Source organism: Lynx canadensis, chromosome X (genome assembly GCF_007474595.2).
Source record: "Lynx canadensis isolate LIC74 chromosome X, mLynCan4.pri.v2, whole genome shotgun sequence".
NCBI classification, from domain to species: domain Eukaryota; kingdom Metazoa; phylum Chordata; class Mammalia; order Carnivora; family Felidae; genus Lynx; species Lynx canadensis.
Window position 1 is genome coordinate 121893502 of NC_044321.2, and position 24475 is coordinate 121917976.

At 36.3% G+C, this 24475-nt stretch overlaps 1 protein-coding gene across 1 annotated transcript in view; it reads right to left on the bottom strand.

Annotated features, from left to right (window-relative positions):
• Positions 1–4264: 4264 nt before the first annotated feature.
• Positions 4265–24475, bottom strand: part of CLIC2 (chloride intracellular channel 2) — a 29790-nt gene continuing 9579 nt past the window's right edge. The window contains exons 2-6 of the mRNA XM_030305931.2: positions 21139–21248; positions 20888–21013; positions 6660–6766; positions 5804–5985; positions 4265–4666 (exon numbers count right to left, since the gene is read on the bottom strand). Coding sequence (XP_030161791.1) covers positions 4505–4666; positions 5804–5985; positions 6660–6766; positions 20888–21013; positions 21139–21248 — 687 coding nt within the window. The 3' untranslated portion in view covers positions 4265–4504. The remainder of the gene's footprint in view (positions 4667–5803; positions 5986–6659; positions 6767–20887; positions 21014–21138; positions 21249–24475) is intronic.

The window sequence follows — 24475 nt, forward strand, 5'->3', positions numbered from 1 at the left end:
GGGGCAGAGAGAGAGGGAGACACAGAATCGGAAACAGGCTCCAGGCTCTGAGCCATCAGCCCAGAGCCCGACGCGGGGCTCGAACTCCCGGACCGCGGGATCGTGACCTGGCTGAAGTCGGACGCTTAACCGACTGCGCCACCCAGGCGCCCCTTTAGTTGCCCTTTTAAACCATGGCTTTTCTTTTTCTGTTTCCCAGGGAAGAAATATCTGCTCCTGGTCCCTCAGTGCTATCCCTCCCCACTGCAGTTCACAGCATCAGAGGTGGTGGTTCCCTTCACTGCCACGTCTCCATCTCTCTTGCCATTGTCTGTGTGGTCTCTGTGTCTTTTGTTCAGTTAGCTCTCAGCTCTTCAGGAGGAGCTTCTCTACAAACACGAGTCATTTGGTGTGAATTCAGGGCATTCCTGTGTCACCTTCTGAGACCAGAAACTGTACTTCTACTTTTTTTGAAACTTCCTATTTATATATAATTATACTTCTACCCATAACCTGGCTTCTCCCAACAGTAATGTTTGCATAACTACTGTATGTCTACCTTTTCAAAGTTGTTTGTGGACACACTGGTATAGACTCTTTCAAGTTCTGTTTAAAGTTTTTTCTTTTTCTACAACTGTGATATTTGGAACTAGCTTCTCTGGATATGGAATCCTTGGTTCACACTTTTTTTTCCATTGAATTTCTTGAAAATGCTGCCTCATTGTTGCCTTGCCTTGTATGTTGTTTTTGGAAAGCCTGATGTCAGATTAATTAATTTGCCTTCATGAGTTATTTCATCTTTTTGCCTAGAGGCTTTGATGACTTAGTTTATCTTCCATATCTAATATTTTACTAGGATATGTCCCAGAGTTGATCATTTTGTTATATTTTCCCAGGAATCTAGTGGGAACTTTGAATGTATAGACTGAAGTCTTCCACTTTGGAAATTTTTCTTGGATTATAGGTTTAAATATTTTAAATATTAACTTTGTTCCATTGTTCCATTGTTTCTTCTTCCCCAGTAATTCCAGTGACACAATTGCTATTCCTTCTTTGCTTCTCCTTCAATTCACTGATTTCTTTCTGAGCCTTTTTACTTTCTTCTTTGTTTTATTTTAATTCTCTCATTTTTCTGTCTTTTTCAATGCACCTTATTAAATTTTCTTGAGTCTGTTTTTCCTTTGGAATCTTTAAATTTATCTTCACATCTGAGATTATTTTGTCTTTCTTCCATTTATTTTCTAGTTTGATCAATTTTCTCTTTGATTTTTTTGTCTTGATTTTTTGAAAGTCTGAATCCAGATGGGTTTTTTTTTCATATCCCCAAATGTATTTAATTCAGTTTGGAATGTTGTCTTGCAGGGTTTTTTTTTTTCTTCATAGTTGTTTTCTGTAATGAGATGTTTATCAGTTGTGTGTTGAATCTTGTTTTCTGATTTTTTTTATAACAACTCTATAGATTCACCAAAAGTTACTGCTCACTTCTTTTTATGTCTTGTATTTCTTTCTTAGAAGCCATGCCTTTTGAAGATTGCTACCTAAAATTATGCACACTTGAAAGCTTCTTCCTTGTTCTGGCCTACTAGGACATTAAAAAAATATTTTTATACTTGAGGGAGACTTAATCTTTCTTTCAGTGACTTCAGATTAATCCTAAGCCCATGACAAACTCCCTCATTTCCTACAGTTTTTATCAGCCTGTCCTTGCTCACTATAAGAGTTTGTGGTGCAGCATGGATGTGAGAGAGTACTTCTTGAGATTTGGTATTTTTTTTCTTCTTTTAAACTTAGTTATATTGAGGTTTGGAAATTTTTCTGCTTTAAGTTATGCTTCCCATGTGGTTTTAGTGCCATTTAAAATTTATTTTTGTTATTCTGTATTGACTTTGGAGGAAACATTGGGAGACACAAACCAAGGCAGCCACTGTTGTCTTCATCAACCTGGACGTCTAATTAGTCTTTTAAAAAAGTTTTCTAATTTATGAAAACCAGATCAATCATCACCTACTTTGCTGAGATGTCAAGGTATCATTTTCCTCAGCTGAATAGCTTAAGACCCTCTCACCCTTGCTGATCACAAAGCAGATCTTGGAGGTGGTCTTAGGTTGTGACTTATATATTTAAAAAAACCTATCCCCAGACACTGGGTATAATACATTTATCTCCTTCTTTCTCACATTTATCTCCTTCTTTCTCATAAATAGCAGTATTGTTTTTTATATTTTAATTTTAATTCTGGTTAGTTAACATGGAATGTTATATGAGTTTCAGGTGTCCAATATAGTGATTCAACACTTCCATGCATCACCTAGGGCTCATAACAACAAGTGCACTCTTTAATCCCCATCACCTATTTCACCCATCTCCCCAACCACCTACCCTCTGGCAACCATCAATTTGTTCTATATAGTAAGAGTGTTTCTTGGTTTCTCTCTCTCTCTCTCTCTCTCTCTCTCTCTCTTTTCCCCTTTTCTCATTTATTTTGTTTCTTAAATTCCACATTGTGAGTGAAATCATATGGTATTTGTCTTTCTCTGACTTATTTCACTTAGCATAATACTCTAGCTCCACCCATGTGGTTGCAATTGGCAAGATTTCATTCTTTTTTATGGATAATATTCCATTACACACACACACACACACACACACACACACACACACACACACACCATCTTTATCCATTCATTAGTTGATGGACATTTGGGCTCTTTCCATACTTTGGCTATTGCTGATAATGCTGCTATAAACATAGGGGTGCACGAATCCCTTTGAATTAGTATTTTTGTAAATTAGGTATTTTGTGAATTAGGTATTTTGGGTAAAACACCTAGTAGTGTAATTGCTGTATCCTAGGGTAGTTCTCTTTTTAACTTTTTTGAGGAATCTCCATACTGTTTTACAGAGCAGCTGCACCAGTTTGCATTCCCACTAACAGTGTAAGAGGGTTCCCCTTTCTCCACATCCTCGCCAACATCTGTTGTTTCCTAAGTTGTTAATTTTAGCCATTCTGACAGGTGTGAGGTGGTATCCCATTCTGGTTTTGATTTGTAGTTCCCTGATGATGAGTGATGTTGAGCCTCTTTTTATGTACCTGTTGGCCATCCGGATGTCTTCTTTGGAAAAATGTCATGTCACCTGCCCACTTATTAACAGGATTATTTGTTTTTTGGATGTTCAGTTTTGTAAGTTCTTTATGTATTTTGGATACTAACCCTTTATTGGATCTGTCATTTGCAAATATCTTCTCCCAATCCATCAGTTGGCTTTTAGATTTGTTGACTGTTTCCTTCACTGTGCAGAAGTTTCTTATTTTGATGAAGTCCCAATAGTTTACTTTTTGTTTTTGTTTCCCTTGCCTCAGGAGGGATATCTAGAAAAGAGTTGCTATGGCCTGTGTTTTCTCTTTAGGATGTTTATGGTTTCAGGTTTTATATTTAGGTATGTATTCCATTTTGAATTTATTTTTTGTATAGTGAAGAAAGTGGCCAAGTTTCCATTTTTGCATGTTTCTGTGCAGTTTTTCTAACATCATTTGTTAAAGAGACTGCTTCTTTCCAATTGGATATTCTTTGCTGCTTTGTTGAAGATTAATTGACCATATAGTTGTAGGTTTATTTCTGGATTTTCTGTTCTGTTGATCTATGGTCTTCCTTTTTTGAGGCTGTACTTAGTTTCTCCTTTGAAGGACTGAGTTAAGTTCAGGTTTTGTTTTCAGGTTTGAGTGATTTTATTTTAACATGTAAATTTGAGTACATATAGTAATAGAGCATTTTAAATTCTGTACAAATATTTGTGACTATCCTTTAAGCATAGCTTTCCTTCTCCTTTTATGGACAGCAACAAGACCTTTTGGTCAAATTTCCTAGTTTTTTTCTCATTTCTATTGAATAAAAGATCTGATTTACTTTGTAACTTTACCATATATTTGTTGTTAGTCTTTTAAAAATTATTATTATGTTGTATCTAATGAATGCTTGCTCATTTAACAATATAATCTGGTCATAAAGGTCATATTCCCATCTCTGACTATGACACAGTCATATTTCTAAATGTTTAATGCCATTCTAATACCAGTTGGTCTTGATCTGTATTTAGAGCTGATTTTTAAAAGAATTCATTTAGGATTTGCCTTTCTGATATACTCACTCTCTGATTTTATTATTCATACCAGAAAATAAACTCAGGAGTTTAAGATTGTGGCTCTACTTATGTCATTTGTAAGTTCAGCCGTCTGTTGAGCTTACACATAATGCATTCTAGGAATTCAATTAAATAGCAAAAGATCTTGATGCTTTCCATGTCATTTAATATTGCAGTGCTTATGCCATAGAAATAAAGAAAAGTAAGTGAAAATATAAAGAACTTTAAAATACATAGTGGGAAGATAGTTTGGACTGGCCAGATACAGAAAATACAGCATTCTTTTCATGAGAGTTGAATAGAGGAAACAGTATTTTCCATATTCTTATTTCCAGAAACCTTTATGACAAGTGAAAAGAGGGCTTTTTCTACGGAAAGAGTTGCCTTAACTCTTCTGTTTAGCCACACTTGCATAGGTGTTTTCAATTTCTTTGTCTTCAGGACATGTGTGGATAAATTCTTCACGGGCATAGGCATTGTGAAGATAGCGCCAGACTCCTGAGAATTCTGCTGGAATGTCAAAGTCACGGTATTTCTTGGCAGCAACCTAGGGTTTTGGGAAAAAACGGTAATAAAAGGCATCAATGACATGCTTAGTGTGGAGAAACATATTTCAAGAGTCAAGATCATTAAGGACATGTTATCTGCACAAAAATAATCTTGCACTTACTACTTTAAAGTTTTTTTTTACAAATGTAGACAAAGCTATATTTGTGTAATCATATTTAAATTTATGCTGCGATTATCAGAAGAATTTCTCCACTAGACTAAGTTTGCTTAGGGTCCCAACTATGTCTTATTTCTTTATGTATTCTGTGTGTTTGGCATAGGACCTGAGACAGAATAAGTTCTGTTCAATAAGAATTTATTAAATCAATGATTAAGTCATCATGATATTACTAGTAGCTCACATTATTTATCATTTGTTATGACACTGTTCTAAGCATTCTACATGCTTTAATTTAATCAACAATTCTATGAAATGGGTAATATTACCCTTGTTTTTTTAAGTTTATTTTTAAATTTTTTTTTAACGTTTATTTATTTTTGGGACAGAGAGAGACAGAGCATGAACGGGGGAGGGGCAGAGAGAGAGGGAGACACAGAATCGGAAACAGGCTCCAGGCTCCGAGCCATCAGCCCAGAGCCCGACGCGGGGCTCGAACTCACGGACCGCGAGATCGTGACCTGGCTGAAGTCGGACGCTTAACCGACTGCGCCACCCAGGCGCCCCAAAGTTTATTTATTTATTTTGAGAGAGCATGCATGCAAGCATGGGACAGAGAGAGAGAGAGAGAGAGAGAGAGACTCCCAAGCAAGCTTTGCACTGTCAGCACAGAGCCCCATGCGGGACTTGAACTCAGGAACCATGAGATCTTGACCTGAGCCAAAATCAAGAGTTAGATGCTCAGCTGACTGAGCCACCCAAGTACTCCTTACTCTTGTTTTATAGATAAGCCAGTGGAAAGCACCTTCTGATTTGGGAAGAAAGAAACAAATTTTTATGGTTCCCAGAGGAGATCACTATGGATTTTTTTTTCCTAAGGAGAAAAAGGAGATATATACCATGTATAATGATGACAAAGCCATCATATAACAATCTCACACTAAATAGTCACTGTGTTTCATGCTGGCAACTCCCAACCCCCTCCCAAACCATTCAGTATGCCCTACAAAGGCTTACTTTAATAATGTTCAGTTTGGGTAACAAGCTGCAGTCAGCCAGTGTCAGCTGGTCCCCATCCAAGAACAATCTTCTGGAAACTGTGAGTTCCTCAGCACTGTCTGGATCAATTTCATCCAGAAGCGGGGTGTTTAAGTAGTCATCCAGACGTTTAAATTCTCTGAGCAGAGATTTTTCAAAATCTGAGGCAAAGAAGTCAGAAGGTTACTAATAAACGTTTTGTCTTCATGACTACATTTTACATAAGCTTTTCACACATTTAGACATCTCTATCTATACACATTGCTTACACTGGCCCTTCAAAATCTAAATAGTTAACTAGAACTCAACTACCCACTGATAAGACAGAATCAGGTGTTTAATCAAATGCTCTTTGACTCTTCTTGAGGAGCATTGGAAGGAGAGTCAAAGAAAGAAAAAGTCACATATGTTATTACTAAACACAGAAAAGTCAGAAAGTGGAATCAGAAACTAATAGCTCTTATGACTCAGAATACAGTAAACCCATTCAAGAATGGTCATGGGAGATAGTAGATGCTATAGTTTAAGAAACCTTAAAGGCACACAGGAAAAGTTGGGGGGGGGGGGCTAAAAAATACAGTCCTGCAGTTAGTTAACTCCTAGCATGTCAATGCTCTAATTGAGCCAAGTTAGTAATTGCTATATTGAATCTTGGGCTCTAAATTTAATAAAATTTCATGGAAAGGAATTTCAAAGGAGAAAAGAAAAAAATCAGAGGAAGAGTGCATTCCCCAACATATATTACATATTCAGGAAAATCCCATGTTAGCTGAGTGAGACTGTGGGAGTCAGCAAATGTGTGAGAGAAATAGAAATTTAAATAAAGGTATCTTACTCTTATTTGCTTCTTTTTGTGTATTCTTAATGTATGCAGAAAACTTGGCAAAGAGGTTACAGCCCACATCAAAGGACTCCTTGTTCTTGGGACTCAGGTGAGGATACCTTAAAAAGAAACATCACTGCATGATTATTCACACATAAGTCAGAGACCAAGTGTCCTAGCTTGTACTCTACTGAAAATGGAGGTTTTAGAAAATTGTGCTGGAAACAGAGGGTTCTGAGAATCTCTATTTGTAAATATATATTTTTCCCAATATCAGAATACTTTAGTTTCTAAAGTTCACTAGGAAACAAGCTGTGGAAAATTCAAAGGCCATTTACCTGTAGGAACAATGTTTTAAATGGTAGTTAAGTCCCCCATACTTGTTCCTGAAAGCCTATTTGGCAGAAGATATGTTGTTGGTAATACATTTTTAAAGCTAAGTAGGAAAAAATATGGCTTTAAATTATTGTAAATTCCATAAAAATGAAGGAATAAAGAGGATAGAGAGCATGGAAAAAGGTAGCCAAGATGTCCTCTCCTTAGTAATACAAAGTTCACTTAGCATAATAAAAATTAAATAATGTAATAATGTGGGGCGCCTGGGTGGCGCAGTCGGTTAAGCGTCCGACTTCAGCCAGGTCACGATCTCGCGGTCCGGGAGTTCGAGCCCCGCGTCGGGCTCTGGGCTGATGGCTCAGAGCCTGGAGCCTGTTTCCGATTCTGTGTCTCCCTCTCTCTCTGCCCCTCCCCCGTTCATGCTCTGTCTCTCTCTGTCCCAAAAATAAATAAACGTTGAAAAAAAAAATTTTTAAAAAATAAAAAAAAAATAATGTAATAATGTAATCCACCACATTAAGAAATTAAATAATACCATATTATCATGAGTAGATGCAGAAAAATTATTGCAAAGCAATTCCTAGTCATAAAAAAAACCCACTAGCAACTAGAAATGATCAGGTCAAACAGTCATCTTCCTTAATACCTCTCTTTCTCTCCCTCCCCATATTTGCTCCATTAGCAATTCTATCCGGTTTATCTTTCAAAATATACCCAGAACTTATCCACTTCTCACCACCTCCACTGCCCTCTGCCTTGTCCAAGTCTTATACTACTGCAATAGCTCTTTGACTATTCTCCCCACTCCCATGCTTGTCCCCCACACTCTTAGACTATTTTCCACTTGCTGCCGGAGCAATCATGTTAAAAGGTAAATTGTATCATGTATCTCCCCTACTTATTACCTCGCAATGCCCCCATCTGATTCAGACTCAGACCCCAAGTCCTCATAGTAGTCTACAGGGACTGATGTGATCTGACCCTATCTTACCACTCTGCTCTCATTTCCTCCTACTCTTTTCTCCACTCACTACACTTGAAACCTACCTCTTTGCTGTTCTTCAAATAGACCTGACAAGCTCCAGCCCCAAGGCTTTTTCACTTAGTCTTCCCTTAAATGGAGTGATTTCCTTTATGTATGCACATGACCTACTCCCTTTCTTCTTTCGGATCTTGTTTTTATATTTCTAAGTGAGACCTTCCTCTGCCCACTCTATTTAACATTGCAACCTTACCCTGCCCTTACCCCATACTTTACTCCCTAGTTTTATTTTTTCTTAGTATTTAACATCATCTAAAATAGTTTCTATTTTGCTTTTTAATCTTGCCTATTTATTGTCTTCCCCAACTAGAATGTAAGGTCTACTAAGACAGTGTTTTTGCCTGGTTTAATCACTGATGTGTTTCAAGTGTCTAGAATATTGTTTGATAGTAAGTACTCAGTAAATATTTATTGAATGATTAAACTACTTCATTAATTTCCTTAACTTGATAAAATATATCCATCAAAAACTTTCAGCAAGCACCATATTACATGGTGAAATGTTAGAACTGTTTCCCTTAAAATGAGTAAATGATGAGAATAATCATTATCACTACTTGTCTTCAACATTGTGCTGAGTGCACTAACAAATAAGACAAACAACATTCTAAATGGTAACTTTAAAACCATTTACATTAAATTTAGGAACAAGACAGAATTAATGAGATATTTTGGTAAGGTGGCTAATACAAGTCAAACATTAAAAAAATAAGTTTTCTATGCTACCAATAACCAGATGGAAATAGATATTAGTAGCATATTCCATTTACAATTGTGATAAAGTATAAAATATTTAGAAATAACTTAATACAAAGGTATAGAACCAATATGAAACAAAACAAAACAAAACAAAACCTCATCAAAGAACACAGGACTGGCACTTAGGTTGATAACCTAATGTAAATCAGTGGATGAATGGATAAAGGACATGTGGTGTATATACAATGGAATATTATTCAACCATAAAAAAGAAGGAAATCCTACTATTTCTAACAACATGAATGGACCTGGAGGACATTATTCTAGGTGAGATAAGTCAGACAAAGACAAATACTGTATGATCTAACTTATATGTAGAATCTAAAAAGCAAAAATCATAAAAAAGAGAGTAAAATTATAGTTACTGGAGGCACCTTGGTGGGGGGATTGGGGAGATGTTTAAATGTTAAAAGCTTGCAATTAGTAGATAAATAAGCACAGCATAGTGATTATAGTCAACAAAACTATATTATAAACTTCAAAGTTCCCATTAGCAGTTACTCCCCATTCACACCTCCTCTCAGTCCCTGGAACCACTAATCTTTCTGTCTCTATGGACTTGCTTATTCTAGACATTTCATATAAATGGAATCATACAATATGTGGCCTATTGTGTTTGGCTTATTTCACTTAGTATGATGGTCAAGGCTCATATCCTGGTATGTATCAGTACTTCATTCTTTTTTATGGTTGAATAATATTTCATTGTCTGGATAGACCACATTTTCTTTATCCAGTAATCACTTGATGGATATTATATTGTTTTCACCATTTGGCTAGTGTAAATAGTGCTGCTATGATTGTGTACACGTTTTTGTTTGAATACCTGTTTTCAGTTCTTTTGAGTATATATCTAGGAATAGAATTGCTGGGCTATGTGGTAACTCTATGTTGAAATTTTTGAGTAACTGTCAAATTTTTTTCCACAATGGCAGCATTTCTACCAGCAACGTATGAGAATTCCAATTTTTCCACATTTTTGTAAGCATTTGCTATTTCCTGTTTTTTTTTCTTTTTTGTGATAGCCATCTTAGTGGCTTTTAAGTGTTATCTCACTATGGTTTTGATCTGCATTTCCCCAATAACTAATGATGTTAAGCATCTTTACATGTGCTCATTAGGCATTTGCATATATTCTCTTGAGAAATGTCTACTTTCTTGACACTTTTAAAATTAGGTTGTTTGCTTTTCTGTTGTTGAATTGTAAGAGTTCTTTATATATTGTGGAAGCTAGACCTTTATCAGATACATGATTTGGAAACACTGTCTCCCATTTTTTTTGATTAATTTTTCTTTTTTTTTTGATAGTGTTCTTTGATGCACAAATGGTTTTAGTTTGATGAACTCTAATTTATCTACTTTTTATTTCATTGCTGTGCATTTGGTGTCATATCTAAGATTCTATTGCCAAATACAAGGTCCTGAAGATTTACCCATATGTTTTCTTCTAAGAGTTTTATAGTTTCAGCCCATATGTCTAGGTCTTTGATGTGCTTTGAGTTAATTTTTGTTTATGGTATGAGGTAAGGGTCTAACTTTTTTCTCTTGCATGTGAATATCTAGTTTTCCCAGAATGATTTGTGGGGGAGACTATTCTTTCGTCACTGAATGGTTTTGGCACTCTTGAAAATCAATTGACCTTTGATGTATGGGCTTATTTCTGGACTCTCATTTCTCCACTATTGACTTATAAGTCTATTCTTATGCAAGCATTGCACCATTGTGATTATGGTAGGTTTGTAGTAAGTTTTGAAATCAGGAAGTGTGAGTCCTCCAACTTTGTCTTTATCAAGACTATTTTGGCTATTTGTGGTCTCTTGCAATTCCATATGAATTTGAGCATTGGTTTTTTTTTATTTCTGCAAAAACACCATTAGAATATTTATTGTGGTTGCATTGAATTAGTAGATCTTTTTGGGGAATATTTCTATCAATAAAATTAAGTCTTCTAGTCCACAAACATTGGATGTTTGTATGGGTTGAATTGTGTCCCCCCAAAAAGATATATTGGAGTCATAAACTCCAGTACTTTCTTTTTTAATTTTAATTTCTATGTTTATTTATTTATTTATTTTTAAAAATTTTTTTTCAACGTTTATTTATTTTTGGGACAGAGAGAGACAGAGCATGAACGGGGGAGGGGCAGAGAGAGAGGGAGACACAGAATCGGAAACAGGCTCCAGGCTCTGAGCAGTCAGCACAGAGCCCGACGTGGGGCTCGAACTCATGGACCGCGAGATCATGACCTGGCTGAAGTCGGACGCTTAACCGACTGCGCCACCCAGGCGCCCCAGTGTTTATTTATTTTTGAGAGAGAGAGAGACAGAGTGCGAGCAGAGGAGGGGCAGACAGAGAGGGAGACACAGAATCTGAATTTGAAGCAGGTTCCAGGCTCTGAGCTGTCAGCACAGAGCCCAACATGGGGCTTGAACTCACGAACCGCGAGATCATGACCTTAGCTGCAGTCGGACGCTTAACCAATTGAGCGACCCAGGCGCCCTAAACTCCAGTACTTACTAATGTAACCTTATTTTGAAATATGATTGTTACATATGTAATTAGTTAAGACAAGGCCACACTGGAGTAAGGTGGGCCCATTAATCCAAATTACCAGTGTTCTTAAAAAGAATATCTTTTCAAAAGACAGAGGAATGGGGAAAATGCCATGTGAAGATGGAGGATTGGAATTATGGATCCACAAGTCAAAGAACACCAGTGATTGCTGGAAAGCCACTGGAAACTAAGAAGAGGCAAGGAAGGATCTTTCTCCTAAAGGTTTCAGAGGGAGCATGGCCCTGCTGATTCTTTGACTTCATACTTCTGGCCTTCAGAACTATAAGACAAATTTCTGTTGTTTTAAACCACTCAATTTATGGCACTTAGTTGTGGCAGCCCTAAGAAACTAATATACATGTCTTTCCATTTTTTAGGTCTTCTTTCAGCAATGGTTTGTGATTTTCAGCAGAGAAGTCTTTATTAAGTTTATTCCAAAGTATTTTGTTATTTCTTATACTGTTGAAAATGGAATTGTTTTTTAAATTTACTTTTTGGATTATTCATTGGTAGTGTAAATAAATAAAATTGATTTTTGTATATTGATCTGTATATTTCAATTGTACTTAAATCATGTATGAGTTCTAGTAGTTTTTTAGTGGATTTTAAAGGATTTTCTGTGTGAAAGATTATGCCATCTGCAAATAGAGATAGTTTTACTTCTTCCTTTCCACTTTGAATACTTTTAATTTATTTTTTTTCATAACCACTCTGGTTAAAACTTCCAATGCAGTGTTAAACAGAAGTATCAGATATGGTACCCCTGTGTTGTTCCTAATCCTAAGGGGAAAGTTTTTAATCCCTTACCATTAAGTATGATGTTATGTGTGGGTATTAGATTCTTTTTGTCAGGTTGAGGAACTTCCCTTCTGTTCCTAGTTTGTTGAGTATTATCATGAAATGGTGTCAGATTTTGTCCATTTTTTTTTGCATTGAGATGAGTATGGCTTCCCTTTTTTACTGGTGCTCTTTATTCTTCACATGACCTTAATTTACTGTCTAGTGGCCTCTCATTTATGCCTGAAGGACTCCCTGTAGCATTTTTTGTAGAATAGGTCTACTAGCAACAAAATTCCTCAGTTTTTGTTCATGTGGAATGTCTTAACTTCTCTTTCATTTTTGAAGGATAGTTTTGCCAGATATGGAATTCTTGGTTGATTTTTTTTTCTTTCAGCACTTAATATGTCATCTCTCTGCCTTCTGGTCTCCATGGTTTCTGATGGAGAATCATCTGTTAATCTTACTGAATATCTCTTCTACATGATGAGTCATTTTTCTCTTGCTGCTTTCAAGATTCTATTTTTGGCTTTGGCTTTAGATAATTTGATTATAATGTATCCTGGTGTTGATACCTTTGTCTCTATTCCACTTGGAATTCATTGACCTCCTTGGATGTATAGATAAATGTATTTAATTAAATTTGGGAAACTTTCAGCCATTATTACTTCAAACATTCTTCTGCATCTTTATCTCTGTTGTCTCATTCTGGGACTCCTATTATGTGTATCTTGGTACATTTGATGGTATTCCACTGGTCTGTTAGATTCTGTTCATTTTCTTCCTTTTACTCAGACTGGATAATCTCAATCAATTTATGCTCACTTTTGCTTATTACCTCTTTTATATGTTCAAATCTGCTGTTGAAACCCTCTAGTGAATTGTTCATTTTAGTAATTGTACTTTTCAACTCCAGATTTTCTATTTGGTTCCTTTTTACAGTTTCTTTTTATTGCTGTTCTCTCTATGCTGAGGATGCTCTCTGTGGTTTCCTTTAGTTCTTTGTTTATGGCTTTCTTTAGCATTCTAAACATATTTAAGACAGTTGATGTAAAGTCTTTGTCTATTGAATCACATATCTGGATTTTCTCAGGAACAGATTCTATTAATTTCTTTTTTATCCTGTGAATGGGCCATACTTTCTTGTTTCTTGACATGAATTATATTTTTTTCTTGAAAACTGGACGCTCAAATATTATAAGGTAGAAACTCTGAAAATCAGATCCTTCCATTCCTTGGGGTTTGTGTTGCTGCTTATTATGAGTATTGTTTATTTGTTTAGTAAATTTTCTGAAGTAATTTTTTAAACTCTGTGTTCTTTGTTGTTTGGGGCTACTGAAATATTTGTCCCATTATCTTTGGTTGGTTATTGATTTAATGGATATTTTGTTATTCTCCTGGAATCAAACCAACCAACCAAGCAAACAAACCAAGAAAGAAAACGTATCCCAGTGTTTGCAGTCTTTCTCTGAGTTGAGGCTCTCCTTCAATGCTTATGTATGCAGTTTACAGCTTAACCTTCAATTTCTTTTTTTTTCAATGTGTATTTACTTTTGAGAGACAGAGAGAGAAAGAGCAAGCACAAGCAGGGGAGAGGCAGAGAGAGGGAGACACAGAATCGGAAGCAGGCTCCAGGCTCTGAGCTATCAGCACAGAGCCCAATGTGGGACTTTAAGTCACAAACCGCGAGATCATGACCTGAGCCGAAGTTGGATGTTTAACCGACTGAGCCACCCAGGTGCCCCTAGCCTTCAATTTCTGCTTGTATGGTGCCTGAAGCCAGAAGTAAGAGCTTAGGGTCTTCTCAGGTCTTTTCTGAGCATAGGCCTAAACCTGGACATGTGCATGGGCTTCTAGAGTCCTTAGAATACATGAAAGCTTTTTTAAAGCCCATATTCCCCTACGTATCCTCCAAACATCCAGCCTATTTCTTCCCAGGCTTTTCAGTTTGTCTATTGCTTTCCTCAAGTGCTATTCCTTTCCCCATGTGGCAATGGCTAATACATGTGCCTTTAAATGCCTTCCATGAATGCCACCAAAGAGCCTGCCTCAACCCTGGGAAAGCTCCAGGGTAGGTGAAAAAACACGAACCCTCAAGCCAATCCTTCAGGGTGCCACTAGGCCAAACCACATAACCACAATTTTTGAGAATAAAGCCCATATCATGTATTCTGATACCAGTATCCTTCACCCACAATGTGGACTACTATCTTTAAGGCTGCTTAAGACTGGGGAGTGGAATATGGTAACAAGATAATCTAAAATGCCACAAGGCTCTTTTACTAAAATTCAGCTTTTTTTTCTTTATTAATATTTCCTTCAGTGTTGTAAATTTTTGGTTAGATTCCAGAGTTCTGGAAAAGCTGATTCTGACGGTTTTTCCCCCCAAGCTATTCATTGCTTTCATGGAGGGATAGATTTTTGGAGTTCCATACTCCCTCATTTTCATTGATGTGGGTATCTAACAGGTTTTAAGTTTTTATATGAAGTTTATATGGAAGGACTTCCATATCTAGCAAAATAATCACTCTGGAGGGCTTTGTAAAAAGAAAGTACATTTTAGCATTGTTTGTAATGCCAATACCTAGAACGTCTTTCAGCTGTTTCTCTAACAATGGTAACTGTTATGAACCGGTGATTGCTGTGTGTTATCCTATCCTTTTTTATCATTATCCTTTTAAAAATGGAAGTTTTTATTCCAGCTATCCAGTTCCTGCTCTACCATGATATATCGAGTGCATCAAGGAGTTGGTGGAGAAAACTTGTCTTTTAATTTATTTAATTGCCCTACAATTAGTATCTAATGGAGATGTTGCACATCACCCAAAGATCTTGAACTTTGAGCAGGATGCAGTAACTATATGGAACTTGGAAGTTGTATCTCTTGGGAGTAAGTGTGTTGCATGTAAGAAGCAGACTATGGCTGATAACACAGTTCTGTACCTATCTCTCTGTCTTTCTTTCTCTTCCTTCTTTCCTTCCTTTCATTAACTAAAACTTGTTTTTGTTTTATTAGGGGTGGTGATATACCTGGATAAAAACTACATTTCCTAGGTCCCCTTTATATTTATATGTGACCATGTGAATTATTTTTGGATGATGAAATGTAAATAATGCAAATTGTTGATGTGGCTTCTGCAAAAACTTCTTAAATCTAGCTTGTACCTTTTGGGGCGCCTGGGTGGCTCAGTCGGTTAAGCGTCCGACTTCAGCTCAGGTCATGATCTCATGGTTGTGAGTTCGAGCCCTGCATCGGGCTCTGTGCTGACAGCTCAGAGCCTGGAGCCTGCTTCGGATTCTCTGTCTCCCTCTATCACTGCCCCTCCCCTCCTTGCATTTTGTCTGTCTATCTCTCTCAAAAATAAATAAACATTTTAAAAAATCTAGCTTGCATCTTTTGTTCTTTGTCCTTTTCCTTCTTCTTGTGTGGGAATTAGATCTGTTGCCTGGAATTCCAGCGGACATATTGTCACCACGAATTAACTTTGAGACTGGAAGCCTCACCTGAAGGATAGCACAGAAGAGAGATTAGAAAGAGCTTGGGTCCCCAGTGAAGTCATGGAACCATCATTCCATCCCTACGATGACTCATTCTTGGCTCATTATGTGAGAAAAATAAAACCCGTATTTATTTAAGCCACTTTTTTCATCTCTAGTTATCAGAATTGAATGCAAACCCTACTGATACATAAGCCAACAGAAAATCAGAAGGATTTGACAAGATGATTCACAGAACAAAACCAAATGATCAATCAACATATGTAAAGATGCTCAAATTCACCTATTTTTCAGGGAAATGCAATTTAAAGTATCAATGTGATATCACTATACCCATCACATTGGCACAGATTTAAAGAGTGATAACACCTAAATCTCCATCACCTCTTTTACCCATCCCCCACCCACCTCCCTTTTGGTAACCATCACCTTGTTCTCTATAGTTAGGAGTTTGTTTCTTGGTTTGCCTCTCTCTCTCTCTCTCTGTCTTTCTCTCTCTTTTTCTCCTCTGCTCATTTGTTTTGTTTCTTAAATTCCACCTATGAGTGAAATCATATGGTGTTTGTCTTTCTATGACTGACTTATTTTGCTTAGCATAATACTCTCTAGCTCCATACACATCGTTGCAAATAGCAAGATTTCATTCTTTTTTATGGCTGAGTAATATTCCATCTGATCCAGTGTATCATTCAAAGCCATTGTTTCCTTGTTGATCTTCTGCTTAGGTGATCTGTCCATTGATATAAGTGGGGTGTTAAAGTCCTGTATTATTGTATTATCATCAGTGAGTTTCTTTAGGTTTGTTATTAATTGATTTATATATTTGGCTGTTCCAAGTTGGAGGCATAAAATTTACAGTTGTTAGATCTTGTTGTATAGACCCGTTTATTATGATATAGTGCCTTTCTTCATCTCTTATAACAGTTTTTTGTTTAAATCTAGTTTGTCTGATGTAAGTATGGCTACTCCAGCTTTCTTTTGATGTCCATTAATATGATACATTATTCTTCAATTTATCTTCAATTGTTTTTTCAATCTGGAAGTGAGTTTGGGGCTAAAATGAGTTTCTTGTAAGCAGCATATCAATGGGTCTTTTTTTTTTATCCATTCTGACCCTATGTCTTTTGATTAGAGCACTTAGTCCATTTACACTTACAGTAATTATTGATAGATATGAATTTAGTGTCATTGTATTACCTGAAAGTCGCTACTCATGTAGATTGTCTCTGTTCTTTTCTAGTCTTTGTTGCTTTTGGTCTCTCTTTCCTGCTCAAAGTGTTCCTTTTAATAATTCTTGCAGAGCTTGTTTAGTGTTCATGAACTCCTTTAGTTTTTGCTTGTCGTGGAAACTCTGTACCTCTCCTTCTATTCTGAATGGCAGACTTGCTGGATAAGGTATTATTGCCTGCATATTTTTCTGTTTAGTACATTGAATATATCTTGCCACTCCCTTCTGGCCTGCCAGAAGGCCTGTGGACACATCTGCTTCTAACCTTATATGTCTACTTTTGTAGGTTAACGACATTTTGTCTCTAGCTGCTTTCAGAATTATCTCTTTGTTTTTGTATTTTGAAGGTTTCACTATGATATGTCTTGGTGTTGACCTGTTTTTGTTGATTTTGAGGGGAGTTCTCTGTGCTTCTTGGACTTGAATGCCTGTTTCCCTTCCCCCCAGATTAGGGGTTCTCAGATATAAAACCTTGTGTCCCTTTTCCCCCTTCTTCTTCTGGAACTCCTATGATATGGATAGTATTGCACGGTATACAATCGCTGAGTTCCCTAAGTCTATCCAATAGTTTTCTTTCTCCCTCCTTTTCAGCCTCATCATTTTCCATAATTTTATATTCTGTATAACCTATTCATTCATTTACTTCTTCTGTCCTTGTTGTGATTACATCCGCTCAGTTTTACATCTCATAGCATTTTTTTTTTTATTTTGGCCTAATTTTTAGGTTTTTTTTTTTCTCTGCATCAAGGGTTTCTCTGGTATATTCTGTGATTTTTTTCAAGCCCATCTACTATTCTTATGACTGTTTTTCTAAATTCTTGTTCAGATATATTATTTATATCTATTTTGAGTAAATCCTTGACTGTGGTTGCTTCTTGATTTTTTTTGGGGGGGAGAATTAATCTATCTTGTAATTTTATCTAGGTTTCTGTCTTTTGTGTGTATGAAAGCTTGTTATGTTTCATGTTCTTGAGAGTAATGCTATAGTAAGAAGGGTTTATACAATGTCCAGGGCCTGGCACTTCAGGAAGTGTTTCTGGTATATGCTATGTGGCCTCTGCTGCTGTAAATTGTCTGTCAGTCCTCTGCAGAGTTCCTCCTTGCTTTAAATGGGGAGTGTTTGGACCTTTAACTAGGTATGCTTTGATTTGTTTGTTAAAAGAAACCTGCCACGTTCTCTCCCTCAAATTATGCAGATTGTTCTCTTAATCCTCAGATTGATTTCTTAGGTGTGCAAAATGATTTGATGTTGATCTAGCTGTGTTCAAGGGACAAGACAAGCCCAGGGTCCCTTTACTACTCTGCCATCTTAAATCCTCTTTCTTGGCTGAATAATATTCCATACACCATATATATACCACATCTTCTTTTTTATTTTAGAGAGAGAGGGAGAGAGAGTGAGCAGGGGAGAGGGGCAGAGGGAGACAGAGAGAGAGAGAGAGAGAGAGAGAGAGAATCTTAAGCAGGCTCCATGCTCAACATGGAGCCCAACATGGGTTTCCATCCCATAACCATGGGATCATGATCTGAGCGGAAATCAAGAGTTGGATGCTCAACTGACTGAGCCACCCAGGCGCCTCACACATCTTCTTAATCCATTCATAAATCCATGGAAACTTGGGCTATTTCCATAATGTGGGTATTATAGGTAATGCTGCTATAAACATTGGGGTGCAGGTATCCCTTTGAATTAGTATTTTTGTATTCTTTTTAAAAATGTTTATTTCTTTTGAGACAGAGAGAAACCGTGTGTGAGCTGGAGAGGGGCACACACACACACACACACAGGAAGAAAGAGAGAGAGAGAGAGAGAGAGAGAGAGAGAGAATATCAAGCAGGCTCTGTGTCATCAGCACAGAGCCCAACTAGGGGCTCGATTTCATGAACTGTGAGATCATGACCTGAGCCAAAATCAAGAGCTGAATGCTTAACCGACTGAGCTGCCCAGGCACACCAGTATTTTTGTATTCTTTGCATAAATACCCAGTAGTACAGTTACTGGGTCATAGGGTAGTTCTATTTTTAGTTTTTTGAGGAACCTCCATACTGTTTTCCACAAACTGCACTAGTTTACATTCCCACGAACAGTACAAGAGAGTTCCTTTTTCTGCATATCCTCAACAACACTTGTTGTTTCTTGTGTTGTTGATTTTAGCCACTCTGACAGGTGTGAGGTGATATCTCATTGTAGTCTTGATTTGCATTTCCCTGATGATGAGTGATGTTGAGCATCTTTTCATGTGTCTGTTGGCCATGTGGTTGTCTTCTTTGGAAAAATATTAATTCACATATTCTGCCCATTAAAAAAGTTTATTTATTTATTTTGAGAGAGACAGAGACAGTGCAAGTGGGGGAAGGACAGAGAAAGAGGGAAAGAGAGAGAATCCCAAACAGGCTCTGCACTGCCAGTACAGAGCCTAATGCGAGGCTTGAACCCATGAAGCTCCAAGATCATGACCTGAGGCAAAACTAAGAGATGCCTAACCGACTGAGCCATCCAGGTGCCCTTCTTCTGCCCTTTTTAAACTGGATTATTTTGTTTTTGGGTGTTCAGTTTTATAAGTTCTTTATATATTTAAGATACTAATCCTTTATCAGATATGTCATTTGCAAATATCTTCTCCCATCCCACAGGTTGCCTTTTAGTTTTGTTGATTGCTTCCTTCACTGTGCAGAAGTTTTATATTTTGATTAAGTCCCAACAGCTTATTTTTGCTTTGTTTTCCTTGTCTCAGGAGACATATCTAGTAAGAAGTTGCTATGGCCAATATCAGAGAAGTTGCTGCCTGTGTTCTCCTCTAGGATTTTGATAGTTTCCTGTGTCACATTTAGGTCTTTAACGCATTTTTTAAAAAAAATTTTTATTGTGGAAAAAATATATAAAATCTGCCATTTTAAGCATTTTTTATGTTTACAATTCAGTGACATTAATTACATTCACTGTGTTGTGCAACCATCACTACTGTCTTTTTTTTTCAAGTTTTTATTTAAATTCTAGTTAGTTAACATATATGGTAAAATTGATTTCAGGTGTAGAAATTTAGTGATTCATCACTTACCTATAATACCCAGTGCTCATCACAAGTGCCTTCCTTAATCCACTTTGAATTTACTTTTGTGTACAGTGTAAGAAAAGGGTCCAATTTCATTCTTTTGCTTGTTGCTGTCCAGTTTTCCTAACACCATTTGTTGAAGACACTATCTTTTTCCCATTGGATATTCTTTTCTGCTTTGTCAAAGATTAATTGACCATACGGTTGTGGGTTCATTTCTGGGTTTTCTATTCTGTTCTATTGATCTATGTGTCCATTTTTGTGCCACTACCATACTGTCTTGATCACTACAGCTTTGTAATATAACTTGAAGTCTGTAATTGTGATGCCTCCAGAAACAGACCCATAAATACATAGCATAAACCACTGGTTGCCAGAGGTTAAAGGGGTGGAGGATGTGTGAAAATGGGTGAAGAGAAATGGAAGATATAGACTTCCAGTTATGGAATGAATAAGTCATGTGAATAAAAGGCACAGATAGCATAAGGAATATAAAAGTACTTTGAAATGTTAAATCTAATATCTTTGTGTATTTAAAGTTGAAGGGGGGAAGTTTATGCTTAGTAGACATATTTCTCAACCTGCAGAGCTTAGAGATCAGACCGAATCAAAAGCTGTTTCCAAACTGAAGATCTTGTGAGGGCTCTACAATAAAACAAGTCGAATTTCTATCAGTATAAATTCCCCCAAACTTCATTATGGCTGAAATTCCCTGCCTTCCCAAGGTTTCTAAATCTATCTTTTGCCCTTTCCTTATAGACTGCTTACAACTCAGAAAGTTTTAATACCTTTACATATATTAAATAAGTAATTCTGTAGTAAAGGTGTGTAGTCATATATAGACTAATCAAGGGGATCTTTGAAAACTTTGCTAGAAAAATAGCAAAAGAGAGGCCAACAGTGAAAAAAAGATGTCTAGAAGAATTCTCAATCTGCAATAAATAGGGCAATACAATAGATTTTCTCAACAATAATATCCTGTAGAATGCTGTACCTTGGAGGAGCCAGTGTCTGCTCTAGAAACTCCTCAATTTTAATGAAGTCTGTTTTCAACTCCTTGTTATACACCAGGAAGGGAGGATTGGTGCCTGGGGCTAAGTCTTTCAGCTCTTCAGGCTTTCTATAATTATTGAAAATAAGTAGAGTTAAGCCTTTAGATATATTACACATTATACAAACACAAACATTATATTGGTGTCTACCAATTTCACTCTCCAGAATGGAACATGTCCTGATTTCTCTTACCTGGTCATGTCAACAGTAGTTACATTGAATTTAACTCCTTTAAGCCAGAGGATCATAAAAAGGCGTTGGCAAAAGGGACAGTTTCCAATACTCTCCCCATCACTTCCAGCCTGTTAAGATAAAGGAAGGCCTCATTCATTCATTTGCTCAGTATGTATTGAGTGCCTACTGGGAAATGAACCAGTTGCTAGAGATAACCTTAATCTCATGGATTCTATTATCTGTGGGCAGACGGAGATAATGAATCAAATAAGTTTATTGTATTTAAAATGACAAGTCTGATTAGTACATAATAATAATAGTTTGTTTTATATATTACCAGAATATATATAATATAACCATTTCCTGTTGATGGGCATTTCAGATATTCCAAAATTTTTGCTATCCTAAATATTTCAGCAGCAAATATTTTGGGGCATATAATTTGTTCCACTGCTGAGATTATATCTTTAGAATTAATATTTAAAATGAGAATGTTGAAAAAAGACATTTTCCGTTTTAATAGATCCTGCCAAATTTCCTTCCTGAGAGACATTTTCCATATGTTTATTGCCCATTTGATTGCCTTATTTTGTGAAGTGTTTGTTCACGACAATCTTACATTTTTTTCTATTAAAGTGATGACATTTTCCTTATTGATTTGAAAAATTTATTTACATACTGAAGATATTAACACTTTTTGATACACATTACATGTATTTTAAACCATGGCCTATGTGAAATTTAGATTTTACATAAAATCTATTACTTTTTTCCTCTATGCAGTCTAGTTTTTCTGATCTGCTTACATGACTATTATATACATAAAGATTACAAAGAATATCCCACCTTTCTTATTTTGTTTTATTATAAAGATGTTCTCTTATGTTTTCTTTTAGTACCTTCATGGTTTCATTTTTGGCATTTGTTTCATCGATTTGGAATTTATTTTGGCAGAGTTATATTGGGACTTTAGCCTATGTATTCAATTTGTTTTTTTACAAATAGATAATAGTTAAATTTTTTTTAACATTTATTTATTATTGAGAGACACAGAGCATGAGCAGGGGAGGGGTAGAGAGAGGGGAAGACACAGAATCCGAAGCAGGCTCCAGGCTCCGAGCTGTCAACACAGAGCCTGACGTGGGGCTCAAATTCACAAACTGTGAGATCATGACCTGAGCCAAAGACGGTCGCTTAACCAACTGAGTCACCCAGGTGCCCCAGTTAATAGTTTTTTTAACACCATCTATTTAAAGATCCATCTTTTGCCCAGCATTACCCTGATGCCAAAACCACACAAAGACACTATAGAAACAGAAAACTACAGGTCAATATCCCCGATAAACATAGATGCAAAAATCCTCAACAAAATGTTAGCAAATAGCATTTAACAATACATTAAAATTATACTTCACCAAGATCAGGTGGAATTTATTCCAAAGATGCAAGGATGGTTTAAAATTCAAAAATCAATCAATGTGATACAGGATATTAACCAAAAAAAAAAAAAAAGGATTAAAACCATATGACTATCTCAATAGATGCAGAAAAACCATTTGACAAAATACAACATCCATCCATGATAAAAACTCTCAATAAAATTGATTGGGAAGGAATATATCTCAACATAATAATGAAATATATGAACGCTCCACAGCTAACATCATATTCACTGGTGAAAAATTGAAAGCTTTTCCTCTAAGATCAGGAATAAGACAAGGATATCCAGTCTCACCACTTTTATTCAACATAGTACTGGAAGTCCTAGCTGCAGTAATCAGACAACAAAAAGAAATAAAAGGCATCCAAATTGATAAAGAAGAAGTAAAAATGTCACTATTTGCAGATGACATAATACTCTATGTAGAAAACCCTAAAGACTACACACACACACACACACACACACACACAAACTATTAGAACTAATAAATGAATTCAGTAAAGACCCAGGATACAAAATTAATATACAGGAATCCGTTGCATTTCTAAACACCAATAATGTAGTAGCAGAAAGAGAAATTAAGAAAACAATCCCATTTACAATTACATTAACAAGAATAAAATACCTAGGAATAAATTTTACCAAGGAGGTGAATGACCTATACTCTGAAATCTATAAGACACTGATGAAAGAAATTAAAGATGACACAAACAAATAGAAAGATATATTGTGCTCATAGATTGGTAGAATTAATATAGTTAAATTTTGTTAAAACGTCCATAGTACACAAAACCATCTACAGATTCAATGCAATCTCTATCAAATGCCGATGGCATTTTTTGCAGAACTGGAATAGTTGTAAAAATTTGTATAGAATCACAAAAGACCCTAAATAGCCAAAGTAATCTTGAGAAAGAACAAAGCCACAGGTATCATGCTCACTGATTTCAAACTATACTACAAAGCTATAATAATCAAAACAGTATGGTACTGGCACAAGAATAGACACATAGATCAATGGAACAAGATAGCCAAGAAATAAATCCATGATTATATGGTTAATTAACCTGTGACAAAGGAGGCAATAATAATCAATGGGGATAAGACAGTCTTTTCAATAAATGGTACTGGGAAAACTCGACAGCTACATGTATAAGAATGAAATTGGACCACTGGCTTTTTTTTTACACCACACACAAAAATGAATTCAAAATGGATTAAAGTCCCAAATATAGGATCTGAAACCATAAAATTCCTAAAGGAAAACATAGGCAGCAATCTCTTGGACATCAGCTTTAGCAACATATTTATGGCTATGTCTCCTGAGGTAAGGTAAACAAGCAAAAATAAGCTATTGGGACTACACCAAAATGAAAAGCTTTTGCACGGCAAAAGAAACTTTTAACAAAACAAAAAGGAAACCTCCTGAATGAGAGAATATATTTTCAAATAATACATCTGATTGGGGGAGGGTAATATCCCAAATATGTTAAGAACTGCTGGGGCGCCTGGGTGGCCCCTTCGGTTAAGCATCTGACTTCAGCTCAGGTCTTGATCTCATGGTTCATGAATTTGAGTCCCCACGTTGGGCTCTGTGTTGACAGCTCCGATCCTGGAGCTTACTTTGGATTCTGCCTCCATCTCTCTCTGTCCCTCCCCCACTTGCACTCTGTCTCCCTCTCTCTCAAAAATAAATAAACACTAAAAAAAAGAACTTATACACCAAAAAATAAAAAAATAATCTAATTAAAAATGAAGACCTGAATAAACATTTCTCCAAAGAAGACATACAGATAGCCAACAGAGAAATGAAAAGATGCTCAATATCACCAATCATTAGGGAAATGTAAATCAAACCCACAATGAGATATCACCTCATAGAAATCAGAATGGCTAGTGTCAAAAAGATAAGAA